This window comes from Galeopterus variegatus, unplaced genomic scaffold, assembly GCF_000696425.1.
Source record: "Galeopterus variegatus unplaced genomic scaffold, G_variegatus-3.0.2 Scaffold2142, whole genome shotgun sequence".
In the NCBI taxonomy this organism is placed as follows: Eukaryota; Metazoa; Chordata; class Mammalia; order Dermoptera; family Cynocephalidae; genus Galeopterus; species Galeopterus variegatus.
Genome location: NW_007728253.1, coordinates 131785 through 144516, shown reverse-complemented (window position 1 = coordinate 144516; position 12732 = coordinate 131785). Strand labels below are relative to the sequence as shown.

Sequence of the window (12732 nt, the reverse complement as noted above, 5' to 3'; positions counted from 1 at the left end):
GTGCTGCCGCGCTCCCAAGCGGTGCACTCTCCAGTGCGCCACCGGGCCGGCCCAGCTTTAGTTTTTTTATTGCCTGGTAAAGCTGGTTGTTATTCCACATAGATTATCATTCCAATTTGATTCTAAGTATTCTGAGTGTCATGACAAACGATTTTTTTGAATCTCCCTGTAACTATCACCAAAGTATTTTAGATACAATAGGCGTTCAAGGTACCCAATGGTTGATTAATTTACCTTTGGCCAGGTATGTGGACAAAGACTTTTACTTTGAGAAGCCATCTGCTTAGTCTCCTGTGCTTCTTTGTAAATGTGCCAACACCATTATGAAAATAATTTTTCCAGCTTAGAGGCTTGTTAGAAAACTCGTGTCAGCTGTGAGAAGTTCAGAAAAGGGCCTTCCCCAAAGAAAACAATTTTTTGAGGTCATAACAATTGAAAGAATGCAGCAAAAGAATGGACCTCCCAGCCTGCAGGTGATGGATACAGGAGGGTGAAAACAGGTATCCATCTCCTCATACTGATCAGTGTTCTGAAATGCAAGTCTACAGTGTCTCTTAGCTGGAGAAAAGTTCAAGGAAATTCAGAAGGAGAATCCATTCGTTTCTCATGTGTGGCAGAAGATGAGAGATCAATCTTGTTTTCCATTTGATAAATATAATTATAATATTAAAACCACACTAGGTTCCCAAAACACATTTTCTGAATAACAGCAACCCTCAGTAATTACAGAATAGCCAGAAACCAAAGGATCTTCTCTAACAAGTTGGTAGTGTTGGGTAGAGTCACCTGATATTTCAGTGAAAGGCGAGTGGTATGGACATACACATTTAAGGGCAGCAGGATGCCCAGGGACTTTCTGCTCAGTCCTCACTGCTGTATGGAGACTTATATGGTTTTCTTAGAGACCAACTAAAGAAGAGGATCATTCATTAGTTTTCATCAGCACATAACAGAATCAGTTTTGAATTTAATTATTTACAACTCATCCAAAGTATACGATGCATTTTAAATACTCATTGTTCCAAGTGACAAATGTTGTTTGTTATACTTCCTCCAAAAAGCATTACTCTAGGATCTGGTTCAAGCCTTATTAAGATCATCGAGAATGGGATGAACAATAAATATTTGATGGTATCCTTCCTACAGTTTTCTGAAAAACAGTTTTGAAGAACCCCAGGATATCAACGGTGATCAAATTATGAAATAAACCATTTTCCTCTCCCAACAGAAAGGAAGCTCCTGGCTGCTTGAACTGGAATGAGGTAAAACTCTCAGGTCACATTAGACCACCTCCCAAAAAGGCTGCTGTGTTTGTACCTCCTGTGTGCTGGAAGGAAGACTAAGAGAACAGACAAATCTGAGGATAAATATGCCCTTGTATCAAATAAAAACATGTTTAAAACGAGCTTGCATGAAGACACGTTGAGAACTGTCCAGCTTCTATAAAAAGTTATTCAAATTTGTAGGTCAAGGTGAAACTGGTTGTGGGCCAAGGCAGGTTTGAGATGAATGGTATAAATAAAGCAATTAAAATAGGAAGGTTTTCAAATAGAATCTAATCAGCAAAATTCACAAGAGTATTTAGAACTAATTATAATATATCTGTTAGAATAATTATCTGAATTAGCAACTGATATCACAGTTATTTAAATATCACTTACCATAGCAGATTTTGTAGTTATCAGTTAAAAGCTGCAGAGTCTAATCGTATCTCCTGAAGCTAAATTTATAATCATTATAAAACTTGAAACTTTTACTATGCCCCTAAGCCATTTGTCACTGTTGCTATGAGACAAATGTTTACATCACACATTTCTGTAAAAGGAAGGAAAATTACAGGCTCTTACCAAGTAATCATCAGGCTTGATACCAAAAAGTTCTCTGAAATATCGGAATGCCAGTGGAGCATATGTCTTAAATCTGAAGTCTGGGTAGTGATGAGCTGGGGTCAGGTTGCTCCCTTCACTGCAGTTAAAATATTAAAGAGAAAGAGAGAGAGAGAGAGAGAGAGAACATTAGCAAAGACAATTCTGACTTCAAATTCTACCTCTATTAGTCCTGGGCTAATTTCACCTCTGATAGTGGGTCTCCCAAAGTTCATGTCACAAAGGCCAATGGCCATCAGGTAAAACCAGATGCTATCTCAGTGAGGGTCACTCCATGCAGGTGTTCCCTGTCAATCACAGTGTGGCTCCAGTCTGAAAATTCTTCATTCCCCCTGTTCCTCCTTCCTGGGAAAAATCATTCCATCTTCCCCAGTGAAACCACATTGTAATGCTGTATGTATAAGATGCATGGCTTAGCGTGTGGAGCAATTCCAAAAATACATTTTTTTCACCATTTATTTTGGATATTGGATAAACATTTTAAACCAGGAATAAGTGAAATAATTCTTAAAATGTCCTACCAACAGACGGAACCATCACACTGGAAGTGGATGAGACTTCAATATGAACTTTCTTATACCCATGTTTTCCAAAAAAGAGACATTAAATGTTTTAGGGATTTTAAAACCTGATTTCCATTCCCAAATATATATAAATATAAATATATATGTATAAATATATATATATATATATATTTTTTTGGGGGGGGTTCTTTTTGAACAATTTTGTACAATATTTATATTTATGATACATGAAAGACTTAAAGAACCTATCAATGAATATCCATGAACCTAAAATGCTGCCTAAGAAATAAAACATTATTCATATAGTTGAATTCCCTTCTGCAGTTTTTACTGATCATATCCTTAGAGGCATCCACCCACCCAAATTTTGATATTTATCAATCTCATCATTTTTATCCTTTGACTCCGTACAATATTACATTTGGACATGACCTCAGACAAACCACATAATCTATACATACTTCAATCAGAAAAATGCAGTAGAATAATTCAATTTTATGTAAAGGTTCCAGATCTCTTTGTACTACATTCCAGGTGGGACATTGAGGGTCTACGTAAGTTTATCATGTTTTGCTTTTTGTTTTTCATACTGTGCAAATAAAAGGGCTTTGAGCACACAACAAACACCTCTACCACAATTTAAGTTTGTTGAGGTCAATCAGATTTTTGTGTCAGTGCCTGACATATAGTAGACACTCAATAAGTATTTGTTGAGTGAATGAATGAATTTTCAAAATAACGCTAACACAGTAGAGTTGATTCTTACGTGGAGATAAGGTTCGAAAGTAATATACAAGGCAAAAATTCCACATAGTAAAAAATCACCCATGAAAACCGTTTAGAAACAATCTATTCAATATATTCAATATGGCCAGTTTTTACTCCTGCACGGTTACAGATGACTGCTCCTTTTGGTGAGTACCAGAGTAAGGAGTTGGCTTGTATATTAGGGGCCATAATCATAACATAAATGCTTATCTTTAAAGGCTAGGATTACACTCAGGCAGCAGCAAGGCATACATGTGAGGACAGAGATACAGAAACTAAGGCTAAGAGAGGAGCAGTCACAGCTCCATCTCAGGCTTATTGTATGCAATGGCCCCCAAACCACATGCTCATTTAAATGGTTATTGTTTCTCTAAGCAAGTACAGTCTAACATTCATAATGTATGTATGATGCATTTTTCACATTATATATACTATAATACGCCTCCATGGTCTTTGTAATTATCATTTTAATGACTGTACTCCACTGGGTTGATGTATCATAATTTACTAAACTCTACTGTAAGACATTTTCAGTTTTTCATTGATATGAATAATACTGCAGAGAATGTCTTCATGAATAAAGGCTGTGTGAGTTTTAGATTTTTTTCTTAGGATGAATTCACAACCTACAGGTCTCTTATGTTCCAAAAATTAGAAAATGGTTTGCAGCCTTCATTTCTAGAGAGACCAGATAGATAATTTAAACATGTGAAGCAGGCCAATAAATATGGCAGCGTGAGTCAGTGCTTATCTTAGCCCTGACGGCATTCCCTTAACTTACTGCCCTGACTACTGATCTTGCTGCCTCCATCCATTCATTCATTCATCTGAGGTTATACAATCTTGAACTTATTTGCATGAATGGTGAGGAACATTCCCAAATAGTGGCTCCCAGAAATTAGGTTCATATTACATCACCACTTTTGTCTGTTTGTTTTCTCTCCTAGTAGATTTTACCTTATAAATTCTGCTTTCCTTTAACCAATATTAAGACTAGTTTGCACTCCCTTAAGTCATACTGGATACCCTGCACTGTAGGTAAGAGCATGGGTTTTAGAGTCCGGGGAGACTTGGGCTCAAGTTCCATCTCTGCACTTATAAGCTGTGTTCATGAGACCCAGGACCAACCCTCTCCAAACACAAGGCTAAAGTGAATAGCAATGTGCCTGGCCCATGGGGAGCCCTCAATACATGTGGATGATTGAGGCTGTATGACAGTGGGAAGCAGCCCAGAGTTAAATACTCCACGTGAAGCATGACTTGATGGTGTGTTTTAGTTTTTTGTTTTTTTTAAATGAGGAAAAATAAAATAACAAAATGGGGAAATATTTGCAACTCATATTATAGTCAAAAGGCTAATCTTCCAATATAAAGAGCTCCAATAAACTGAAGAAAAAAAAAAGACTAAAAGTTAATTAAAAAAATAACAAGGGATATAATCAGGTACTTCACAGAAATGGAAATGTATATAACTTAAACACGTAAAAAGATGTTCAACTTCATAATAAATGTCACTGAGAGAATGTTTTTACCTATAAGATTGGTGAAAATCCAAAACTTTGCTGTAGCTCAAGGGAAATTGGCACCCTGAAATATTATTAGTGGGAATGTAAATTAATACTTTTCCTATAAAGGACATTTTCACGACTTCTATCAAAATTATAAATGTACACCGCTCCAGGGCCCTGAGACGTGGAGCCAGGGGAAGCTGAACCCAGCAGCAACTAGGCAAGCTGCTGCCATGGCCCCGGGCCCTGCTGGGGTGCTGAGTCAAGGAGCCAGGCAAAGCTGAACCCAGCCAACCAGGTAGAGAGCACACCAGAAACACCATTTTCACAAGGGGCCCTCCACAGCCACTGCAATTGCCATGGCTGCTGCAAAAGCGCTTAGTCTCTATTGCAGCAGTCACAGCCACCGTGCAGATGGCACGCCAGACTCTGAATTTCAATAACACAAGGAGAGGCACCAGTGGAGACCAAAAATAAAAAAAAATAAATAAAAAGAGAAGAGGTCCTCTCTGACTACAAAGCACACTCCAGAGTAATAGAAGCAGCATTTGATTTATAATAATAGGGGAAGGACTTGATCACACCTGTCTCAGTACTGGACAGAACATCTAGGCAACAAATCAACAGAGGAACAGTTAACCTATCAGATGGAGAGAACAAATCTATGGTTATTAGAGGAGGGAGGGGAGAGATTGGATAAGGGGCATAAAGAATAACTATGATTTGTAACAATGAATATGCTAATAAAAAATTTTAAAAATTAAAATAAATAAATAAATAAATAAATAAATAAATAAATGTCCACCGGTAAGGAAATGGTTACATGGAAAAAAAATCACAAACTTATATAACTCTTTGATCCAGCACAAGCATACCTTTAAGTTATTCTACAGATAAACTAGCACATATACAAAACAACATGTGTACATGGTTGTTCGTTATAGCACTGTTTGTAAAGACAAAGGATCCGAAGCAACCTAGATGTGCCTCAGAAGAGGACTGATCAAATTAATTGTGATTCAGCTACAGAATGTAATGTTATGCAGCACTAAAAAAATGAAAATGCTTATTCTGTATTGACATGGCGAGACCTCTAGGATAAAATTAAGTGAATGAAGCATGATGCAGATTGCTGTGTATGGCATGACACCATTTATACAGAAAAGGAAAAATATTATCTTGGTATGTATGCATAAAAAAATAATTGAGGTAAAAATAAGTCACTAGTAATAGTGATAACTGGAGTTGGACACTGGATTAAAAAGGCACAGGGACTAAAGAAACACCCTTCACAGCTCTTTTAAAAACAGGAAAGTCCTACTATGCATTATTACTCACAAAATTAAATAATTTTTAAAAGTTAGGGGTTAAAAGCCATAAGTTTATCCCCCCCTCTTTCCCCAAACAGAGCTCTATATGCTCAGTACCACAGCAGAAGTTTTGTTTACCTCTGCATATTTAAGCTGCTCCAATGAATAACAATACTGACATAATTGAAGCTTTAGTGAAAGAAATGCAAATTAATGACATTGCTGGCCCCTTAATAAGATTGCTGGCCCTGGCTGGGCCTCTGTATTTGTCAAGAGCGGAGCCAAACAGCAAATCCAGTGAGGACCAGCCAGCAGACACCAGTCCTGGTTTTCTGAGGTCACACACTGGCTGACTTACTGTGTGTGGATGTAGTGCTGGCCTACAGACATTCCAGCACACTGTCTCCTCGGCGCAGGGACCAAGTGCTTAGCAATCTCCAGCCATGGCAGAACTGCTGGGCAGTTAAACACAAGGACTACAATTAACATTAGTCTGCTAAAATCTCCTGCCTGAGCCTGGAGTTCCCTGTCAGGAGACTAAGCCCAGCATCCAGACTTAAACTCTGCAAAACTGAAGTCTGAAGAAGAGGAGACTTTGCAGTTTAAGACTTACCTTATATTTCATAAATGAATATATGTAGTATGTGAAAAAAACAACAACCGACTTTCCTGTCTTGGCATAGATTGAGGCTTTGGAAATTTCAGCTGTGGAGTTTCGAGCCATGGTTCTAGACATTTGGATTTTATGGGCCAGTAAAATTTCAACAACAAAAATTTGGAAGCTGACATTTGATTTCCAACTTTATTTAGCCAAGTTAGAAACTAAACAATTAAGCAAACACACAGTACAACTCCTATCCTATCATAAAAGGACGGTTTAGCTTTAAAAAAACAGGTAGAAAATTTGAAATAAAGAACAGTATTTTCTCTATCTTATCCTTCCCCGCATCATTCACCAAGAAGTAGTCAAAGTTTGATCATGGACCAGGTCTAGTATTCTGGCATTTACCTCTTCTAAGTAGAGTTCATTTTTTTAAGGCCAAAGCCACTACTTATCTTAATATGAAGTATCTTACTGTAAGTAAGATACAGTATCTTAGTGGCAATGGAGATTTAGAATTATACAATGTTGAAGCTTGAGGAAGTATTAACCACCATCTGGAACTCCACATTTAGCAGATAAAGAAATCAAAGTCCAGGGATGGAAAGTAATGGCCCAGACTGGTCAGGAGCAAACAAGATTGGGAGATTAGACCCACACCAGAACAGTAGAAAAGTCACAAGCAAACAGGTACTCCCTAACTTAGCTTGGACATTCCTCTGTTAGTCTTCCTTTTCAGGATTCAGTTACAAGTATCCCAGCTGCTTTTGCCCACATATCCCAACTACTTCTCCATAAGGCCCTGGAACCATAGGTTCGGGTGATTAGCTTTGATTAGCTACATAGGTGGCCAATCTGCATAGCTCTCATCTGTATGTATTATGAACATCGCAGCTTTGTTTATTTGGTAACCAAGCCTGATAACCAAGTACTATTTTTGGTGGCACTGGATTGAGAGATTTGGTGGTAAGCCATGGGCTGAAACTAATTTAGCATCTCAAAGAAACGTAAGGGGTCCAGTTTTGGAGCTGTGACCCAGAGCTTTACTGTTTGCAGGCAGTGTTTTCCATTTGGTGAGTGTCCTTTATTTCAGTAGTGGGTTGGAGGCTTTTTGACAAAACTAGTGGGTCAGCAACTCCTGGGTTATAGCACCTGGTTTCACTAAATGATTCTAAATGCCATCACTTTTGTTCAGCAAGCACGACCATACCCCCTGTGAGGCAGGCTAAGTGAAGGGTGCTCTGTCCTAATGTACAGATGTTAGAAAAATTTAAGTGGCAATACAGTCAGATAAGTGACACTACAGTCCAGTAACAAACTCCAGGTGGCACCCCATCTTCAAACTGGACCTTTGTAATTAGGATCTGCAGAAGCAGCCTTAGATATTATTAACCACCTCTGCCAATCCAGGCAAGGTGGAGATTCCTTAGTTTCTGTATACAACTGTTATGCAACTAGTGAAATTGAAACTGGTCGGCTCTCTTGCCAGATTAGATAGTGCTCTTGAATGGAAAAACAAAACAAAACAAAAGACACACTCCTTGCTGCTGCCACCCTTCCTCTGCTGAGCACTTCTGCAACGCGTACGTGAGCCACATCCTAAAGCAGGAGGCTGTATTATCTTCTCAGGCCAAGCAGCTGGCAGGCAATCTTTAAAAGTATCTGAAGACAGCTTCAATTCCAAAACCAAATAATGCATTCTAGGGTGTCATTTACTGGGAATCTAAGAAGTTACTACCATCATAGAAAATTGTGTTTTGAAGGCAATTTCAAATAGGGTAAAATGTTATATAATATTTATTTCGTGTATGCAATAAATCTTTTATTTTGAACTAATGGAAGAGGTATAAATCTGTTTCTCCCCATCCCCACCAAATAAATATTGAACAAACAGTTAAGGAGTTGGATTTGAAGGGGCATCACTGGCTTGGCCAGCAACAGCGACATCTCTCATTTAATCCTGAGAAGACTATTCTGGCACTTTGTGTTCTATCCTTACACACATAAAACCTGGTGCAGAATGTCTGTATAGACCAGGGGTTGGTAGTTTGTTTCTATAAAGGGCCAGATCATAAGTATTTCAAGTGTTATGGGTCATACAGTCTCCATGGCAATTACTCAACTCTGCTGTTGTCATAGAAAAGCAGCCACAGACAATTTGTAAATGAATGGATGTGGCTGTGTTCCAATTAAACTTAATTTACAAAAAAGGCAGTGAGCTGGGATTTGTCCTATGGGCTATAATGTCCTGACCCATGGTACAGATAGATTCTTGGATGAGTTTATGTCAGCATGAAATGCAGGTAGTTGGCTAGTTTGTCAAAACTGTAACACTGAGCAATGATATTTGGCAACATTTATATGAACCTTTGACATATATGTTGGCTTGTCATTTTGGATAATGTTTTACCCTTGCAGTACTGCTGTGGAATCCTCTCCTACACGAGAGTATTCCCTGGCTATCCGAATATGAGGGTACTTCAAAAAGTTCAAGGAAAATAGAATTAAAAGATAATATGAATCTTTCTATGAACTTTTTGAAGAATGCTTGTACATTCTGAAGAACACATCAGTCAAAGCAGTCTGTTTTCTGCAGTGATCCTCACATCAAGCTGAACTCCTATAAGTGAAGAGATTAAAATGTAATCTTTGGCTTAAAATGTAATGTAAGGCTTTTCTTCCTTTGGATTTCTTTTGTTCTTTAATAAAACACAAAGCTGTTTCTTCCCTCCCTCCACCCGCATAACATGTGCTGAAGTCTAAGCATATGGAAATAACACCTGTGATTAGCAAAGTGGACGTGGGGCTTTGTGGATCACTGAAACACAAAGCTTCCAATTGTCCTCTTCTAAAGAGATGTTAAAAATTTCTCACTTTGACGGTGGCGAATATACTTCATTTTCACTAAATTAGGACTTTACTCAAAGTGGAAGTGCTGTCTGCTGCTCACCTTAATTCTTTGTTGGATTACTGACCTCTAAACACTCACAGCTCACTTGATGTTTCAACTGGGAAACCACAGTGGACTTGCACAGACACCACTGCAGTCATGGGAAAAACCCAGGACAGGTGAGCGCTGTGTGCAGATGACTGTAACCTTTTCTCAAAATAGGAGGAATTCCATGTTATGTGCCCCATGACATATTGCGTCAAACTCTACAACATCAAAACAATAATGCCAAATATAAAAGGTCATTTAAAGTCCTCAGATGGGGGGAGGAAGAGAGGGATAGGGAGAGATTGGACAAGGGGCATAAAGAACAAGTACAATTTGTAACAATATATATACTAGTAATATTGATTTGATCAACGTATGTCAACATTGAACCGCAAAAATATGTATAACCAATTATGATTCAATAAAAAAATAACAATAAAATAAAGTCTTCAGATGATGTTAAACAGCCACCCTGCAAACACCTGAGGCCCAAAGTAATGAGAAGTCTCAAATGAGGATCTCAGGTCCAAACAGTACTTAAATTGTCAGTTCAACATTTGTTTTCAAGAGTAAGGATAACAAATCCATAGTCCAGACATTTACCTGAATAAGGAGCCACTGCTAAAGACACTGTGTTTATAAGTTTTTGAACACTTCCTTCAGGCTCTGTGTTTTCTGGAACTGTCTGAACGTATTACTTTACTCAGGCTCCCCACATCACTTATATGGATAGGATCTGTCTACAGTAGGAGTCTTACGTAACTTTAAAAGTAACTAAACACTTTCTTGTATTTTTCACATTGACAGGGGTTTGATCCAGTATGCATTCTTATATACAAGCCATCTGAAGACTTTTGCACATGCTTATATTCAAGAGGTTTCTCCCCTGTGTGTTCTTGTACAGCACTGAATTGAACTGGTGTGACTAAAAGCTTACCCACACGCTTAACATTTATACGGGTTCTCTCCATGATGCACTCGTGTGTGCTAAGAATGTTGTGCGATAACAAAACCTTTCTCACATTCTTTATTTAGGGTTTCTCTCCAGTGTGTGTTCTTTCATATCCTCGAAAGGAACTTAAATGACTGAAGGTTTTCCCACATTGTGTACATTCACTGAGCTTCTCTCCAGCACGAGTTCTCTCATGATATCGAAGGGAATGAGAACAACTGAAAGCTTTACCACGTTGCTGACATTCATGGGACTTCTCTCCAGCATGTGTTCTTTCATGTATTTGAAAGAAACTGCGATAAGCAAAGGCCTTCCCACACACCTTACACTTAGAAGGTTCATCTTGAATAGGCTTTATCAAATGTCTTCAAATGCTTCTGAGAGAAATGAAGGCTTTCCCACATTCCTTACAATCACAGAAATTCTCTCCGGTTTGAGTCCCTTCACATATTCTACAGAAGTGATGAACTGAAGGCTTTCCCACGTTCCTTACATTTACCTAGATTCTCTGCATATTCCTGATACTCATATGGTTTGTGACCTGTGTGAGACCAGAAGTGCCTACTAAGGGATGAGTGACACATGAAGACGTCTCAACACACACACGCTGCTTCCACTTGGTTTACTCTACGAGTTTTCTTGTCCAGATGACAATCTGGAATCTGACTGAAGGTTTCTCCACAGTGACTACCTTCTTCACTGTCACAGACCCTCTCTCTACCATGGAGCTCCTTAGATTTGTCCTGGGATTTTTGTTTTTTTTTTTTTCCTTTTTTTGTCTTTTTTTCGTGTCCGGCAACGGATCGCAACCCTCAGTGTCACGCCCGTACTGGACCGGGACTGGCAACGGGATTGCAACCCTCGGTGCCACGCCCACACCCCCAACCCTCAGTGTCACGCCCGTACCGGACCGGGACTGGCAACGGGATTGCAACCCTCGGTGCCGCGCCCACACCCCGCTCAGCCAGTGAGCGGGAACTGGTCAGTATGTGGGATCCGAACCCTCGGCGGGAGCGCCACACTATAGCAGTGCGCCACCGGGCCGGCCCTGTCCTGGGATTTTTGTACTGATCTTCAGTGTTCTGGTCTTCCCATTCTTTTCCTATAGAAGCCAGGTTCCTGAAGCTTTCTAGCATCACATCTCTGTAGAGATTCTTCTGGGAAGGATCTAGCAAAGCCTACTCCTCTGGAGTAAAGTTCACAGCCACATCCTTAAAGGTCACTGAGTCCATTTCTCAGCTTCCAGGTGTCCTGGTGTCCTTTCTACTGCCCCCACATCCCCTGCAGGTAACAGCATGACAGGGGCTGTGGGGAAGCCATGTGGGGAGTCTGGGAGTAGCCAGAAGGGGCCCTCAGCTCTGCCTAAAATGTAGGAGCTTTTAAAAAATTCTTCAGTTAGACGATTATTCTTGAATATGGAAAAGTATTTAAACTGTTACTACCAGCTCTAAAACCATATTTGCCACCCCAGAGAAGGTCGTGATAGTGCCTCCTGAAGATGAGAAGCATGGATTAAAGCTGGCTATTAGGGGAGCAAAGAGGAAGATTTAGGTCCATAATTCTAAAATAAAAGCAGGACACTTGTTCTGATTCAATAAAGCAGAAATACCATTTCTGTGCTATATTGCCACAATGTAGAGAACGTTGGGGCCAGCCACCCCAGAGTTCAACCCTCGCTTTACCAAATTTATTAGTTGTATGGCTTGGGTTAAGTGACAATGTCTTAGATCCTTAAAAACTTCATAAGTCAACTGGGTTTTTTGTAAAGATAAAAGGTATAAGAGTGACTTAATATATTATATAAATAACATACCGTATAAATAAAACTACACTTGGTTCATAATTGGTACTAAATAACTTTGCTTCCCTTTGCCACATCAGGTTCATGTTTACATGGTACAAACATTATAAACCATGTTCTTTCTTCATCATCCCACTGATCCATGAAACTATCTCCCCTGTGTGTTCTTGTACAGCACTGAATTGAACTGGTGTGACTAAAAGCTTACCCACACACTTAACAAGAGCTTCTCATCATAGCACAGTATTTGGGGTCGAAAGATTAGGATATGGTCGTGAATCTCTTACTAATCTACTTTGTGATTTTGGGGAGATCATTGAATGAGATATTTGAAAGCAATTTTTATATTCTCCTTTAAATCTTAAAGAGGTCCAGGGCTTTTCCCATCTATATGATGAAATAATCTGCAGAACAAATACATAATATCTAAGTATAACTTTGAGC

General features: G+C 39.1%; 1 protein-coding gene across 4 annotated transcripts in view; it reads right to left on the bottom strand.

Moving 5' to 3' along the window:
- PIP5K1B (phosphatidylinositol-4-phosphate 5-kinase, type I, beta) overlaps positions 1–12732 on the bottom strand; it is a 195788-nt gene that overhangs the window by 135610 nt on the left and 47446 nt on the right. For all 4 annotated transcript variants that reach the window (XM_008580661.1, XM_008580663.1, XM_008580664.1 and 1 more), the window contains exon 4: positions 1848–1965. In XM_008580661.1, coding sequence (XP_008578883.1) covers positions 1848–1965 — 118 coding nt within the window. The remainder of the gene's footprint in view (positions 1–1847; positions 1966–12732) is intronic.